The 17,695-nt window shown below is 35.4% G+C and overlaps 1 protein-coding gene across 1 annotated transcript in view; it reads right to left on the bottom strand.

The window, feature by feature from the left end:
- The window catches only part of LOC122531075 (division abnormally delayed protein), a 227,246-nt gene that overhangs the window by 75,954 nt on the left and 133,597 nt on the right, over window positions 1-17,695 (bottom strand). The window contains exon 5 of the mRNA XM_043658657.1: window positions 3,384-3,658. Within this exon, the coding sequence (XP_043514592.1) occupies window positions 3,384-3,658 (275 nt within the window). The remainder of the gene's footprint in view (window positions 1-3,383; window positions 3,659-17,695) is intronic.

Below are 17,695 nucleotides of genomic sequence, written 5' to 3' on the forward strand. Positions count from 1 at the left end.
AAAAAAAAAAGAAAAAGAAAAAGAAAAATTTGCTTTGTCGATGGTGAAATATTGTAGCGGCTTCTCCGCCTCTCCCACGCTTCTCGCTCTCCCGGCACTCGGCCGACAGCTTCCTGTTCCGAATTTGCACATGTTTGATATTCGCGCTTGTCACTCGTGATATCCGGATCGTTGTTCCTCTAAATGACTTTGACACGATACATCGAAATTCCTTCCTTTTTTCATTTCCTTTTCTACCTTTTTTTTTTCTATTTCTTTCTTTCTTGCTATTTTTTTCTTCTGTTTCTTTCCGGGGTACAGAGATTTTTCGTGAATACATTTCCTCCATCCATAGATGTGGATTGCAGATAACAGAAAAAAATTTGACGTTCTTGGAAATTGCATGAATTTAAATGGACAATCGACGGAGATCGATCCGACGACGCGCAAATAGAAATATACGGTCGTAGAGTGGCTAAAAAAAATATATATTTGGACACCGTGGCGTTCATTTAGTACTGTGATGTTATTTAGAAGTATTTTCGTACGAATCATAAGTATTTGAAAAAAAACGAAAACGTAGAACCTAGTCGAGAAACGCTTCATTAAAACGCGAAAGTGCATGCAAATACTTTTTGCAACCATTTATTTTTCTCTTCTCTTCGCAACTCGTTTCGAGATAGTTATGATAGGAATTCCTCGTTGAAGAAGCACGAAATTTTTCCGAACTTTCTTTCGCAGCGGCTGCTAAAAGTAGTAAATTTGTTTGGACGAAGTTCTTTTGCAAAGTTTCTGAATAATCTCGATGCAGAAATTAAATTCGTAGGTGGCAACAAGAATTCTTTCCAAGGCGCGGATAACTTTAAAGTATTAGATTCTCGTCTGAATAAAATGTTTAATCAGTTAGTCAATTCTGCCGACTGTTATTGCCAATTAAGTGTGGATTTAAATTTCTCAGAGGACATTTGATCTTTTAAAATTCAATAATTTGACCGTGCTTTCTAGGAACAAGAAAATGGTCCCTTGCAATAAATTTGCAACCAACTGTTAACGATTTAGAAAAGAAATAATTTTGTTTCGATCGTAAAAATAGAGCAGAGAGCTCTTTTTAATATTATATATTATATAATATTTTTAATATTATACATTATGTAATATTTTTAATATTTTTAATATTTTTAATATTATATATTATATAATATTAATTTATATTGATATATAATATAATAATATAATATTAATTTATATTAATATTAATATTAATAACAATATAAATAGAATATTTCATTAAATAATCGAATCAACAATTTCTAAGTCTCAATCTACTCTTGCGAAAGCTCCAACCGAGGAGGAACGAGAGAGTAAAAAGAAACGAACAAAAAACGTGGCGAGGAAACGAAGAAAAGCAGAAAGACGGAAAAGCGAGAACTGGAACTGGACAAACGACGATTCAGAGATTAGCATTCCTACGCAACAATAAGAAAGTTGAAAGGCTTGCAATACATATATACTACGAATCGCCATCACCTAGGTTTCCCAGCGAAACTGGAAAAAGGAACGGATCGAGCAAGAGGTTTTCGTTTCGAAATCCCAAGTCCGGTCACGGGATGCAAATGTCTCTCTCGGCTTCTTCCATTTGCACTTCTGACGCAGCTGGTTTTTTGCTGGATGCGTCTACCAAGCTGATTCTGTCGCCGTGGTATCTAATAACCGGCGTGTACCGTCGCGAGCTGTTGATAAGGAGAGGCTCAAGAAACAGAAAGAAAGAGAGAGAGAGAGAGAAAGAGAGAGAGAGAGGAGAATGGAATCAAGGGGCAAAGAGGAGAACCATGTACGTGCTTGGAAATCGTTTCTCAAACGATGACTCGATCATTGACGAACATGCTCCACGCATACTGTCAGCCAACGCCACACGCTCTTTCTTACCTAATCTTTTCCGGTGCCAAGAGCCATGCCACCTTGTTCCAACTCGAGCGCGAAATCGATTCTCACGTTATTTTCAAGGAAAAGTATCGTTATCGCCGCGAGTGCCGGCGTACAATTCGACCTGTTCGACGGAATTGAAACGCACGATTTCGTTTAATAGAAAAAAAGCTGCTCTCCTCTTCGCTCCAGCTTGTTTCAGTCTGTTAGGAAAACTGTTCACGGGATAGCTTGATCCTTATCGTAAAATATACTGCACGCTACGAGCACGGAATAGCGAGAATTTTCGTTCTGTGCTTGTTGCTTCGAGCTCAAGTGCCGAATGACTCACTCGTGACAGATTTTAAACTGGAATGCAATGATAGACGCTTACGTGCGTGTGTCAAAAATTTCGAAACATTTTTTTGGACATTCTCGACAGAATTCGACTGCTTTTAAACCGCTTGCGGCGCTGGCAACTGATCCGCGGACCATAACGAGTGACCGAACCGTATGTAATAATTCGTCGCTTTCCTTTTGAAAAATTCGTCACTGGATAGAAATTATCGAGAAGTAGCAAATTATATTTAAGTATACATAAAATATACTTAAAACTTAAATATATTTAAATATATATTAGCTTGAATTATATATTGTTTATATATATATATATATAATATATATTATTATAAATTATACATATATTATTTAATAAATTAAATTATATATAATATAATTTAATTTAAATTAAATATATATTAACTTAAATATATTTAAACATACTTGAAACTGAGAAAACAATTCCAGCGCAAGAGGTTAAAAATACCAATGACGTTTGAACCGACAAATTTGTTCGAAGGAACGTATGAATAAAATGGAAAACACGATCATACGAAAAGTGTAGAAATACGTAAGACTGCAGACTATAAATTATCATTACGTTAGTATAGAACGTTCCCCAAATTGAAATATTGATAAATTTTTATTCAAATTTATTCCTGATAAAATTTTTCATTCACTCTAATTATACTCGATTAATTTTCAAACTCGAAAGCGAAGCATCTGACAGGAAAACGTTTCATTCTACAGTTTTTTACTCATTTCCGCGCGTAGAGTAACTTGTCGCGTCTAGAATTAGCTAAATTCAAGTATACTTCAAACCCGATTTTTCTTTTTTTTTTTTTCCAAAAACGAAGCGCCACAAGGGAAAAATATTATCATCTCTTTCGAGTAGAATCACACCCTGGCTGCAAAATACGATTTGGCGAGCACAAAAATAAATGTATAAAACAAGGAGCAGAAAGGAGACACGAAGAATTGCGAAAGGCACTCGAAACACTGTAAGATTTGTCTCAAGTAATTTTTCCTTCAATATCTGCTGTGAAAACGTGTGTGAATTTTCGCAATCGACTGTGATGATTTTTTTTTTTTTTTTTCTCTTGTAAGTCAACTTTCGAGTCACACGCGATATAAGAAAAAAGACAAAATGGCGCGGTACTTACTCTCCGATGCGTTCGCCGTTCCAGCATCGTCTGTCCGGGTATTCCTCGCAGATCGTGTCGGCCAGAGTGCCGTAGAAGGTCCGAGACCTGACGACACTGGCTAAGAAATTGCCCAGCTGCACGTGCAACTGCGTTGGTAACGTCCGATGCGTGGCACTCGGTGCAGCTGCGTGCATCTCCAACCCGGTTGACGTCGATTTCCCTGTTGCAGCTGCATCGGTAACGGTCCCTCCGTTCGATGGCCGCAGCTCTGCACGGCCGCACACTTTTCTCACCTGAAACACACCGTCGTCGTCTCCTTAGTTTCTTTATCTACTTGAGGAGCTCTATAGCTTCTGCGAAAAGTTACTAAAATCGTAAAGTTACTTTCTGATGTGAATCACGCGGAAATTAACAGAATTCAGCAAAGTAAATCTTGTCCGACCTAATAATGGTTATTAACAACGAAAAATATTTTTTTTTTAAACTTGCAATCGTTACTCGCAATGGAAAAGAAAAAGAATTATTATCCCGTGACTATTATCATTCTGATTGTAATGGATATAGTCCCCGATGAAATTTTTTACTGTAGACTAGCTGTTTCATCGCATGACAAGTTTCGTTAAAGATTTATGAAAAAACGGATGGATGTTAATATAAAATTTCTCGGTTAATAAAGTTCGTGTTAAACTTTTTTTTAGGTGAAGGGACTTATGTTTAAGTCGAGAAACCTTCAAATGAAAATTCGAACGTTCGAAATAGAAGGATTTTCAAGTGACAGATACGTACGTATTCACTGAGTATTTGAACAGAAATTCCTTTTAAAGAACTTCATTCAATGGAATATTGAATTGAACGGCTCTGAACTGATGTAATTGAATGGCGCACAAAATTCAGTGCAACCGAGAGAAAATAAAAGAGGGAAATACAAGAAACAGGAGGAAATAAAAATGTCAGAAATTGAAGCAAAGTACGTGGAAATGTAGAAAATTTAAAGAAGGTTATCCACAGCGAACTGTGTAGCTGTGTAAAAATTACAAACGTTGTCAGATACACGTTGAACTGTCCGAAAAAATCGACTTAACAAGCGCGTGAAATTAACAGATACTAACGGAATGACGTACGAGTTGTTAAACAGGTCAAATAAACGCGACAAAACGTAAAATGAGATACAAAAAAAAAAAAAAAAAGAAATAGAAAAATTTCGAAATAACACACGACGACGTTTATACAATTTCCTGTCATTTCACGTTCGTTCCACTTACAAAAAAATAAAAAAAGGAAAAAGTGAAAAAAAGGAAGGCAGAAGTACAGAGTTTAATGTCCATTATTTTCCGAAAAACTCGAGCTTGTTTCCCGTCGAGCATTTTTTTTTTTTTTTTTTTTTTTTTTTTTTAGTCGTTGGAGTCCGGTTTTTTGGGTTGCAATAAAACGTACGAAGCCACGGACAGTTGAATTCGCAAAAACCACGTGAAAAATTGCTACCGGGATAGATTGAACCCCTCCGCCCGTGAGAAATGAATATATTTATCATGGGCGAAGTTTCGTCTCCACCCTCGTGGCCGGCACTTCATTTTTCTCAATGAACGCGGTTAAATTTCGCGTTCGACGATTTTCCACCGCCGTTCGTGGCGACGTGGTCCAAAAAATTTGGATTCGGTTCGAGAAAAAGATTGCTCGCGGGTTCGAACGATTGTTCAAAATATCTTGGCGGGGATTGGAAAAATTTAGACGAAGCTGAAAATTTGGGAAACCACCGTCGGCAGACACCGAGCTTCCGAAAATTTCGAAAGGCGGAAAGTTTACAAAGTTCGAAGTTTCGAAAAATTTCGAGATCGGAGTTATAGAAAAGTTATAGAAAGTTTGGAATAATTCTTCGAAAAAGTTTCAAGAAATTTTAAGGAAACTTCGAAGAATTTCGCTAAGAAAAGTAAGTTGAAAGACCTTCGAAAAATGTGTAAGGTTTCAGAAAATTCCGGTTTAAAAAGTTTCGCGAAACCTTGGACAAATTCCAACGAAGGTTTCGAAAAATCCCAAGATCGAAGTTTCAGAGAAAGTGAAACGTTCAGGAAAAAAAAAAAAAAAAATTTCCGAAAGATCAAAGTTTCAAGACGTTCCAAGAAAGTTTCGAAGAAGTTAAAGAATCAATTCCGGGGGAATTCCGAAATGGTTCGAAAGGGAGTTGGCGTTCGAAAGAAAATTGGAGAAATTCGGCGTGATTCTCGCAGTTTTTTCTTCGTTTTTCGGGTGGACCGACCATCAACCGGTGGCAGATCGGTGCCTTTATTCCCCGGAAATTACGGCTGGTACGTCCGAGGTTCGCCGTGAGATCGTTCGTTTGTCACGTGAGCGACGTTAACGCAGCCGTTTGAAAGGGACGATGGGGTCCGGGAGGGGCCGTCGATGGAAAAGAGTTATCGCCGCCAATATCAGCCTCGCAATTTCCACGCGGGTGTTTGCCGCGCATGGTCACGTCCCCGTATATATATATATATATATATATATATATATATATATATATACGCGGACGTTTGCATACACGATCGTCATTAAGGTTATCGTACGTATCGTGGCCAGCCGTGTTTCTACCACGGCTCTTCGTCCTAATTACTTTTTAACGCCGGCTATAAAAGGAAGCGAGCCGGCGGTCCGAGCTCCTCGAACCAGCGGCATAATCGTAAAACCAGCCCCGCCAGGCCCGCGCGCGTAATTAAGACGGCGCGCGTGGGCGTGCAAACGTCGCTCTCCTCATCCTCGCCGATTTCCTTTTTATCTCTCGCGCTACAATCTCCTCGTCCTTTTGCTCTTTATCCTCGTTTCTCCGCCGATGCTCCACACCTTTTCGCGTCTTTTCTTTTTCTTTCTCTTTTTCTTTTTCTTTTTCTTTTTTTTTTTTTTTTTGCTCCGAGCTCGACTTTGCTTCGTTGCTTCCCGTTCCCGATCTTTCTCGTTGGATTCCGGATTAAGCGACAACATGTTCTTTCTCCACGGGCGATCGGATCTTGGCGAGTGAAAGAATTTCGAATGAACAAAGTACATAGTTATCCTTCCAATTTTGAAGTAATTTCAATTGCGATAGTGAACAATGGGAGAGAGGACGAGATAATGATCGGAGATATCAATTGTTAGAGAATTGTACTTTGACAACAATTAAATTCGAGAAATTTGTATCTGAAGAAAATCTGGAACGAAGGAAAATTGTTTTTGCAAATTTCTCCGAGAAGTTCTTCAAGAAGTAATGAACTATTTTATTTCAATTTTTTGACAAATTTATGTCTTTTTTCTCCTTCGAACTAACTTTCTTTCCTCTGATACAGAATTTTATTATTATAACATTATTATTTTATTATTATAACATTATTATTATTATTATAACATTATTATTATATTATAATAATTATATTATATTATATTATATTGTAATAATATTATTATTAATAATTATAGTAATAATTATTAATAATACTATAATAATTATAATATAATAATTATAGTATTATTATTATTAGTATTATATTAGTATTATTAATTATTATAATTATGTTATATTAGTATTATATTAGTATTATTAGTAATAATTATATTATATTGGTATTATATTATAATAGTATTATTAATAATTATATTATATTATTATTTTATAATTTTTATAATATTATTATTTTTATAGATATTTACTCCTATCATCGTTAGCACGTATCGTAATGTTACCAGTTCTTGTTTGATGATTACCGCGTTGAAACTAAAACTGCTTGACAAGCATCGCAGCTGAAGCGGAGGAATCGAGCGCGCGGACTAATACGGGCACTTAAACTCATTTAGATTTTTTTTTTTTTACGACCGAGTAGTTAGATGTCTAAGACTGATGATAATACGAACGCAGGGAATGTAGTTTGATGAAACGGGGAAGCTGATGTTATAATTCAGGGACGTTGCTCAAGTGGTAAACGACGTTCAACTGCCCGCGATATATGCTAATTTGCTCGGAATAAGAACGAACGAAAAGTATTGCGCGTATATTTAAATGAAGTGTACCAGTTTCCTCTGATTGAACGCATCGAGCACTTTCCTGAAAGTTAAAGTCAAACTTCATCATAGGACGGTATATTGTTCTTGCCACGAAGGAATTTAAACTTTTAACTAAATCTGAGGACCTCAATGTCAGAAAAATTGTCTGGATATGTCTCAAGAAATTAATGAAAAAAATGAGCCCGGTTTGCTAGACGAAAAACGCCACGATTGGCTAATAAAATTCTGCAAGTACGACGTCTCAATTTGAAATAGTCCTTCCTTTGATAGAAAATAAACATGTCCTATCGGAAATATTTTAAAATTAAAATGGAATATTATTAAATCGCGGGATAATTAATAACCTTTTACTTTCTGACTTCTCTCCTGCGTAGAGTACGATAAATTTACGTTCACGCCGCCAGTTTTTATCATGTTGAAAGAGGAACACAGAGGCTTGAAATTCGAAAGGTACGATTTAAGAAAACCGACCTGTTTAAATTACATAATGGCGCTTGTATGCGCCATTTTTACGAGTGAACTCGTTCCCCGACCAACTTGTTCTTGAGTGACGCAAAAATACGACTTATCCTGTTTTCCTTTACGGTCTTCATGTACACGTGATACGTAATGAATATAAATGCACTGAACATCCGTTTCCAATATTAGCTTAAACGTGTAGTTGCACGTTTAAATATAAAATACAATTATAAAAAAAAACTTGCAGAGAATAACAAGATGCAAAAACGTACGTGCAAGAACATCCAAACCAGAGTAGATCTCCAGCTTCTATTTTTTTTTTTAAATTATCTTCGCAAAGATATGCACGAATTTGCATGAATATTCACAATTAATTAATTTGTTGCATTTCGTCGATTTTACAGTGAAGAAAATTTTACAGTCGTTACGATGCAACGTCCAACACGAGAATTCGACTTGGTCAAGTTTTCTCCGCCCTGTGACGCGTACGTTTCGAAGTAGAAATACTCTTGCTACGGCAATTACACCAGCCAAACGTCGAGTAATGGCTCGAGAACGATAAATGGCGACCAGTTTCTCGTTCTTCTCCTTCTTTCCTCTTTTCGACCGAAGACCGAAGTCGTCCGCCACGAAAATGAGAACCTGTCACCTTTCTGACGTCCCTTTCCTCTTCGACGTCTCTGATTCCCGGTGCGCGAGTCGATCGACATCTGCACGCAAGCCCTCATTCGCGATATTCACGCAATCGTTGCAATCAATTTCTCTACACGAGAAAGACAGAGAGGAAACGAAACGATACTCTTTCTTAAACACAAAATTACTATATGATAATTCGAGATACATTGGGAATAATCCACATTTCTATGGAAATATACATCGCACATTTCTGTTTCGCTCTTGAAACATACCTCTAACGACGTTCGTGCGAGTGTTAGACAAAAGCATGAAATAACAAGCCCTAACCACGTAACGCGTATGCCTGTGACACGTACCGATATAAATTGTTTTTTAATGTAGTCGATTACTTCGTGAATTAAAGCTGCGACATCTCGTACCAGAGTATCTTAATCTGTGTTTCATACGAAACATGTTATGCATGTATTTTAAATATCTTGTATATTTCTAGATACATTTTTGAATTTATTTCAAATTTGACCTAATTCCAGAACAAAATTTTAATTGCGTTAATAAAAAAAAAACTATTAGTAACATATTGTTATATTAAAATATTAGACAAAAAAATTTCTGCATTCTCAGATGCTTTTGCGAGCAAAATTAAATATATCAGTGTATTGTAATAATATTACAACCTATAGTATTCATATATTAATATACAGTATTTATAGTATTACAATATATAGTATTTATAATATTATAGTATTGTAACATATAGAATGTATAGTATTATAGTATTGTAACATATAGTATTTATAATATTATAGTATTGTAACATATAGTATTGTAATACATAGGATTTATAGTATTACAGTATTGTAATACATAGGATTTATAGTATTACAGTATTGTAATACATAGTATTCATAGTATTTATAATACATAGTATTTACAGTAATACAGTATTGTATTACATAGTATTACAGTATTGCAATACATAGTATTTATAGTATTATAGTATTGTAATACATAGTATTTATAGTATTATAGTATTGGAATACATAGTATTTATAGTATTATAGTATTGGAATACATAGTATTTATAGTATTATAGTATTGTAATGTATAGTATTTATAGTATTATAATATTGTAATATGTAGTATTTATAGTATTATAGTATTGTAATATATAGTATTTATAATATTATAATACTGTAATATATAGTATTTATAGCATCTATTAATATTATAATATATTATAATATATAGTATTTATACTATATTAAGTATCATTTATTTTTATTATTATTGCAATATTAATTACGAAACACATGTTAATAAAAAAACTTTCTATATTCCCAGATACTTTCGCGAGCAACCCCGTCCAAAATCTAAAAGTATTATTGTAACAATATTTACAATATATACTGTGTCTAATTTATTTTTATCATCGCCATATAAATCTGCACCGAAAATTTCGCTGGCTACCATAGCCGAGCGTCTCCTCGCGTCTTCGAATCCGACAAGCGCATCAACGACAGAAATACGTATGTATTTCGACATCGGTCCGAAAATGGTTTTGCACGCGCGTGGCCGGTTACGACCGACTTTTCGTTCTCTCCTCCCACGTCGATCGTTGGCGTGCGACGAGCACACAACGAGGACGAGGGCGACCTCGGGACACGATCTTCCGCCACCTCCGCGTGCCACGGCGCTCGCGTTCACCTTCGGCGTTCGCCGAAGGAAGAAAGGAGGCGGCCGAGTAGACGCGTCACCCTTGACCCGGAATATCAACCATGATGATGATAATAATAATGACGTGCGTTCCGTTTCTACGCCGCGGTTCAAACGAAGAAGATTAGAAGATTACCTCGCCGGATTACATGCGTGATAAGCGCGCACGCATAACCGAGGCACTTGGAGCACCGCGCCGGGTAATATAAACGTATGATAATGGGGCCCGCGTGGTCGGAGCGACTTGAAACGATTTTCTATCTCGACTGAGTGATGTCTCGTGACGCGGGCCCCGCGTGGGAGAGGAGTCGTCGGTCGCGACTGGCAGATGGGATCGAACGTACGTACGTGGTACACCTCGCGTGTATATAGGATACGAACCTTTAGTCATTAGCTACAGAGTTGGGCATTATTCCAATAAAATTTCATTTCGGATAACATTTCGAATAAGCTCTTCGAATAAAATTTATTGGACGAGAAAATCTCATACCAAAACTCACACCAATAAACACGTTTTCGTCCTCTGCTATGTATAGAATTTTCACGTACGATATATATATTATATCATTAGTTACACCTGGCATTCACCAAAAACCTTTGCACGAGTTAATTTATCGATAATGAAACCCGACACGATGCATTAACGTTGATAGAACGAACGTTAGGAGAGAGAGAGAGAGAGAGAGAGAGAAGAGAGTCGACGAAAATGAAGAAAAATACGCGACGACGTTAAACGATCGAGCAAATGCCACTTGCGCACGGACGTTGAACGGTTTAAACATCGAGAACACGGGCTCAGAGGGTCTCTCTCTATGTATATATATATATGTGTGTGTGTGTGTGTGTGGAAATAATTATCCCCCGTAGTTCTCGACGTGGCAGCTCGTTCGCGATAATCGCTACTGCCACGAAATCAGAACTTTCTCGTTACGTGATCGCCGACGTGAGAAGAAAAATACAAGCCGAACTACTCCGGGAAATCCTGCCGACGCGCTATACATACACACACACACACACACACGCACGCATACATACATACATACATGTGTATATCGCTCTTCGATACGTACACGTATGTATATGCATCCGCTCGGCTTCTATCGTCGTTGGTGGTTGGCCGATGATGAACGATCGATAGACGGGTCGATGTTACCGCGAAATCAGGCCGACGACGTGGTGTCGATGTCGGGATGATAACGCGATATCGAGAAGGGTGAACGAACCAGATCGACGCGGAGGATGTTCCCCTAGTACGATATGGCAGTCTCATTAACCAGATGATACTGACACGAAATCTTACTGTTCGACGGTAACGCGATATTTCTTACATGTTGCGCGCACACATACACACACACACACACCGGGTGATTCGTTCTCGAGCCTCTTCCTTACTTCCTTCCTCCCCTTCTTCCGCCATCCCGCCCCCGATTCGCCATCCCTCTCTCACTCTCTCTCTCTCTTGCTTCGCACAATCAGCTTTCGGTCGCCACCTACACCGCAGGTGAGTCATAGCTAAATGGTAATCGAAGGTGCGAATCCGACTCCGTGGCGAGAGGTTGAAGAGCTTCCAGGGAAAGCGATTTCGATGAACCGAGGTAACGGCGATACGGGGGATGGATTTTTACGGCCGATGAAATTTCTTTTTCAAGGGATGTTGTTGTTCTAAAACATTCATTTTGGTTCTTTTCTCTCTCTTTTTTTTTTTGGAACGAACGACTGTTTCATTTGTGGATTTCGTATTTTTTATACGTATTTCGCATTCTTCTTGGCACTTGAAGCGCTATTTTGTTATTTAGGAAACTTTACCTAAAGCGACGTAATAATTTTAATTTTAATTATACGTTCTATATGGAATTACAAGTACATTCTTGCAAATAAAATAAACTAACTCGATGCAATAAAATAACCCACGCGAGAACTGAGAATTTCTATTCAAAAGTTTCACACGATCCTGATAAAGAATTTGACTTGTTGAAAATTTTTACGTGAATTCGAAGTTCAGGAGAGGAAATTACAAAAGTAGGATCTAGATAGAGGTTTGTTTCATCTATTGAATATTATAATTTTTTTTTTTTATGTTAGTTAGATTCTATCGTTGATATCTTGAAATTTTTCATAAATATATAAGAATTCACAGTCTCATCACAATTTATATTTATAAAGAATGGAAATATTAATTTTAACCAGAAAAGACGAGTTAATTTTTTAATTCTAATTACATAAATACAATTTTCTCATTTATTAATTACCTATTTTTTAATTCCACGTCGTAGGGATATCTCTTGGATTTTAGATATTATTATACAAATTGATTTTGTTTTAAATTAAGAATTTTCGTCTGCAGATAAATTTATTTCCACGGAGCTAAAATTCGAAGGCAATTTTCTGTACGTCAGCAACTTGAAAAGAAAAACATTCATGTTCTTCAAAAGATGCATGGCAAAGATATAAAACATACGTTTTTGCAAAAAAGTATCGGAAAGTAATTTGAATTAACTGAGGTTAACGTATAAAATTTGCCTGCTAATAAGGATTTTTACAGGCAGTAAAAATTCCTACATTTACAGACTGAGCATTTCAACGTTTAAATCGAATTCCAGAAATTGAATTCCATTAACAATTAACGAAACGATAAAAACCGAGAGACATAAATGGTATTAAGAATATGAAAAAGGTTGGGTGGAGGATATGTACATATTCAATATTGAATGAAGGCTTTATGGCTTATAGAATCGAGGAGGAAGCGTACACTTGTGAATGTAGAAATATTCAACGAATGGAAAAGAGGCTTTTAGGCTTATTTTCTTAAACGAAAGGGTCAGTTTTATTTGAATACCTCACTCTCTCTTTTTCGCTGTTGGTAAAATATTCCTAACAATATTTTTAAGAAAGAAAATTCACGTTTGGAAGAGAAATTATAACCATTCTTGATTTTTTGCCAATTATATCAGAATAATAAAATGCACGAATAATTTATAACGGAAAAGAAGAAGTTTCACTTGACGCAAATTCTGTGTTTTAAAAATATACCATATTTTTTATTGGTAATTTATGGTTGCGTAATAAAAATATACCATACTAATATAAAATAAAAATATACCATATTTAAAAAATATGGCATACCAAAATTTTTATGGTATATTAAATTTTATTTTAAAAATAATATTATTTCATTTTGTATTAAAATTTTTATGGTATACTAAAATTTTATTTTAAAGTAAAATAGTATTAGTTTAAATTTCTAAAATAAAAATATACCATACTAATATAAAATAAAAATATATCATATTTAAAAAATATGATATATTAAAATTTTTATGCTATATTAAATTTTATTTTAAAAATTTAACATAATATTATTTTATTTTGTATTACAATTGTTATGGTATATTAAAATTTTATTTTAAAATAAAATATTATTTCAAATCTCTAAAATAAAATTAAACGTACCATAAAAATTTACCAATGTACTAATATACCAAATTTTATTTTTAAAAATATAACATACCAATATAAAATAAAAATGTACCATATTCTTTATTTTAAAAATACACAAAATTACCAAGCGTCCGAAATTTTCAAAAAAAATCTATTCTAAAGTATACTTTGCCCCCTAAATCCCCTACTGTCAAATATAATTCTCGAGCATGATACATTTTCGTACCACTTGTCCGTTGAACTTTTTGCCACAGTCGCAACAAAATCGCGAAGGGTCCGAATTGCCGGTCCGAATTTTCACGAAACGAATCAAACATCCAACGCCGGTGATACATGCGAAGGGAAAGGGACGACGTAATTTTTCAATCCGGCGACGTGAAATATATCCCAAGTTTCCACTCCTCTCTGCTTTGAAATATACGAGGATCGTTACTTTGTAACAACTAGAATCTCACGTGGCCGGGGGCAGCGATATCAGAGAGATTCATCCCCTTCTGGAAACTTTCGCCGGGAAAATAATTGCGGAAAATGGTTGCATGGTTGTTCGAGTGGCGTAACGTGATCCCGTTTTGTTCAAGTTCATGCTCAGTGAACGTTGAACGCACCTGGTAGCAACGGGGAATCCTAATGCGGATAAAAGATGAGCTCAACGTTGAAAACTTTCTTCGTACGAACTACGTCGTTTCGCCGCGTCTTCTTCTTCTTCTTCTTCTTCTTTGCTCGGAGTTCCCGCTCCCGTGCCAACGAAATCGATTACGAAAACTCGTTGGCGACCTGGTGATAAAATTTGGAAAAATTTTTCCGCCCGACGTGTTTATCCGACTCCGAAAGCAAAAAAGTTCCCCTGCTTACGTGTGATCGTAACAAGTTCAATTAGTTTACCAGGAAGAAGCTTCAGCGGCTGGCTTCAACTTTTCTCTGTTTAGTTCGGTAAGGGTGACGCGATTGTTGAGACACGATTCCACCTTCTCTCTCTTCTCGAGGGATTGCTACTGTGAGAATTGTACAACTCGATTTGTAAGATAAAGTTCTTGCGACAAAAGATGGTATTCGTAATAAGTAAGAGGGGAGATTGAAAGGCACGAGATTTATAGTTTCAGAGTGGACAAGTAAAAAATTGTAATATGTTCTTGGAAGAAGCCATGAAAGTCGACTGATACGAGAGTAATCTACAACCGTAGATATCGAATGAATATAAATGAATATTTTTAGTATTTACAATGAATCTACGTAAGAGCTACGTAAAAGTTTTAGGCAACTTCTTAACTTTCTCCTAGATCTTAAAACTGAATCATTGTATACAAAAAAAAGAAAAAAAAAAAAGATAGTAATCTAACAATAGTAAAGTATCGGAAAAATAATGTAAAAAAAGATCAGTTTATAGCAAGTAGCAATAAATAAGATCAGTCTAAATTCACTCGAAAACTACCATTTCATTTAGTGAGAAACATCTTTTAAATAACAATTGCATTTTTGTCCCAAAATTGCAATATTTTCATTTCCTGCAATATTTCTTCAGTTTTAAGTATATTCAAGTATAACTCAGGCGAAATAAATAAATAAATTTATTACTTCTCGATAATTTCTGATCCAGTGATATCATACCGACGAGTTCAAAAGAAAAAGAAAGCGACGAATTGTCGTGCACGGCTCGGTCACTCGTTACGGTCCGCAAATCAGTTGCCAGCGCTTAATTACCAGATTAAAAAGCCAAAATTTTTAACAATACAAAACAATCGTATTATCGTTACCATTTCTTAAAACTATCCATAATCGAAAGAATATTGTGTATAAAATTAAAAAGCCAAAATTTTTAACAATACAAAACAATCGTATCATCGTTATCATTTCTTAAAATTATCCACAATCGAAAGAATATTGTGTATAAAATTAAAAAGCCAAAATTTTTAACAATACAAAACAACCGTATCATTGTTATCATTTCTTAAAATTATCCATAATCGAAAGAATATCGTGAACAAAATTATTCAAAAAAAAAAGAAAAAAAAAAAGAAAGAAAGAAAACACACGTGGAACCATTATCGTGCCGAGAACACGATGAGAGTCAAACGAAATTTGTTCGGGGAATAGTATTTGAATTTCTTCCGTCAACAAGTGGAAGTCGGAATTTGAAAGATTCATACACCGCTATGACAGGCATTCAAAAAAACTTGTGCAGAGAGTGCAAGGCTTGTCCTCAAATACTGATGAATAACGCATCCTGCCCTACCTACGAGACAATGCCATTCTGAGGGTCCTCAACTATCCATACACGTATATACATACATATGCGCACGCACACACACACACACACATACTCACAGACGCACATGAAGCTTTTATGTTCTGTCCAGACAGCTCGAGTCATGGCGAAGAATATAAAATACCATATCGGAGACCATGCCCTCCACGATACGCCGTACAACTCGTCAAATCGACTGTTCTCAGCGCCTACGTATGCAACGCGCGCGCATACATTTACATCAGTGCCAAATCGTCATTCGCTAATATAAATTCCGAGTTCCTACAACTCGTTAGAATTGTAACGGATCTCGGGTATTTACTTCGTATTTTTTTTTTTTTTTTTTTTAAATTATTCGTAGCAGGGAGTTTAATTGACGTGAAAAATCAAGATAATCACAAATATAACAGTAAAAAGATCAAAGTCGAAATACTGTATACAATATATTATATTGTGTACGTGTTGCGCATAGATTATTATTATTACGTCTGGCGTGTAACATATTCAGTATTAACGAACATTGTAACGAAACCGTCATGATCGTATCGAAAAACATTTTACACGAATCGATTTCGAGACGAATACGATTTCGTAAAGATCACAAAAATATTTAAACAGTCACAGTCCATTATATTAATAAATTTCAGATACCGATACTAATCGATGTTTTCGTCAAATATACGTTTACGTAATAAAAAAAAATCTCGCATAACCGTATGTACATTTTCAGATTGCTTTCGATGATCGTTTCACATCTGGTGGAGATTTTGAAATTTTTCACTGCGCAATACAACGTTCAAATATTTTACGCAACACACGCGATGTACACGGTATTGAATTATAATAACCATTGTCAATAGTGTGACACTCGGATAAACTCGAATAAACGAAACGAAAGAAACAAACGGGCGGAAATTTTATTTACGAATTCAATAAACCGCGCGAATCGCACAGTTCGATGTCATCGTTTGCATATTGTTCCGACGCGTTAGAGTGTACAGATTGTATGTACCTATGCAAATTTTGACACGGTCGTGGCCCAAGGAAATTTTGCCGCGAATAGCACACACATTGCAAAGTCAATAGCGTAGTTTCAATACATTCTTGAATAGCCGATTTAATTCCCTTTAAAATCGTCGTTAATAAATAAAAACGTATGCCAATTCCCTGCTTATTTCGAGCTTCTCTTTTGTCATTGCACTAGAATTCTCTTTAACGATAAATTCATAAGTTTCATATGCTGACTGTTCAGACTCAATTTAGGTAAGGTCTGCTTGATGAAATTTAAATATATTAAGTTTCGTATCATTTAATATTACAACAATTTGACGCAAGTTTCTAGTTCAGCGGGTTTTCTCAATTTTGACCGTTTTCTTTAATAAAGAGGGTTCACTTTATAACACAATACAACAAGAAGTCAATCTGAAAAAGGTCGAAAAAGTTACGTAGTTACTTATTACTTAAAAAAAAAAGAAAGAAGAAAAGTCAGATTAGAAAAATTACAATAGCCAAAATTGGGAAATGCTACACTAGAAATTTACCAAATTATAATTAAATATTTATATTTTTAGTCATACATTTAATTATTATATAAAAACGAAATGCTAATTGAACTAATAATTCGCTCACGATTTTTTTTACGAAGAAACGAAAAGAAGTCACGTTGGAAAAATCAAACCAACGAAATGGCCAAAATTGGGAGAAGAAATTTGGCCGTTCTTTTAATAAAGTAGGTTCAGATTAGAAAAATTACAATAGCCAAAATTGGGAAATGCTACACTAGAAATTTACCAAATTATAATTAAATATTTATATT

The sequence above is a fragment of the Frieseomelitta varia genome, unplaced genomic scaffold, assembly GCF_011392965.1.
Source record: "Frieseomelitta varia isolate USP_RPSP 00005682 unplaced genomic scaffold, Fvar_1.2 scaffold_135, whole genome shotgun sequence".
NCBI lineage: Eukaryota > Metazoa > Arthropoda > Insecta > Hymenoptera > Apidae > Frieseomelitta > Frieseomelitta varia.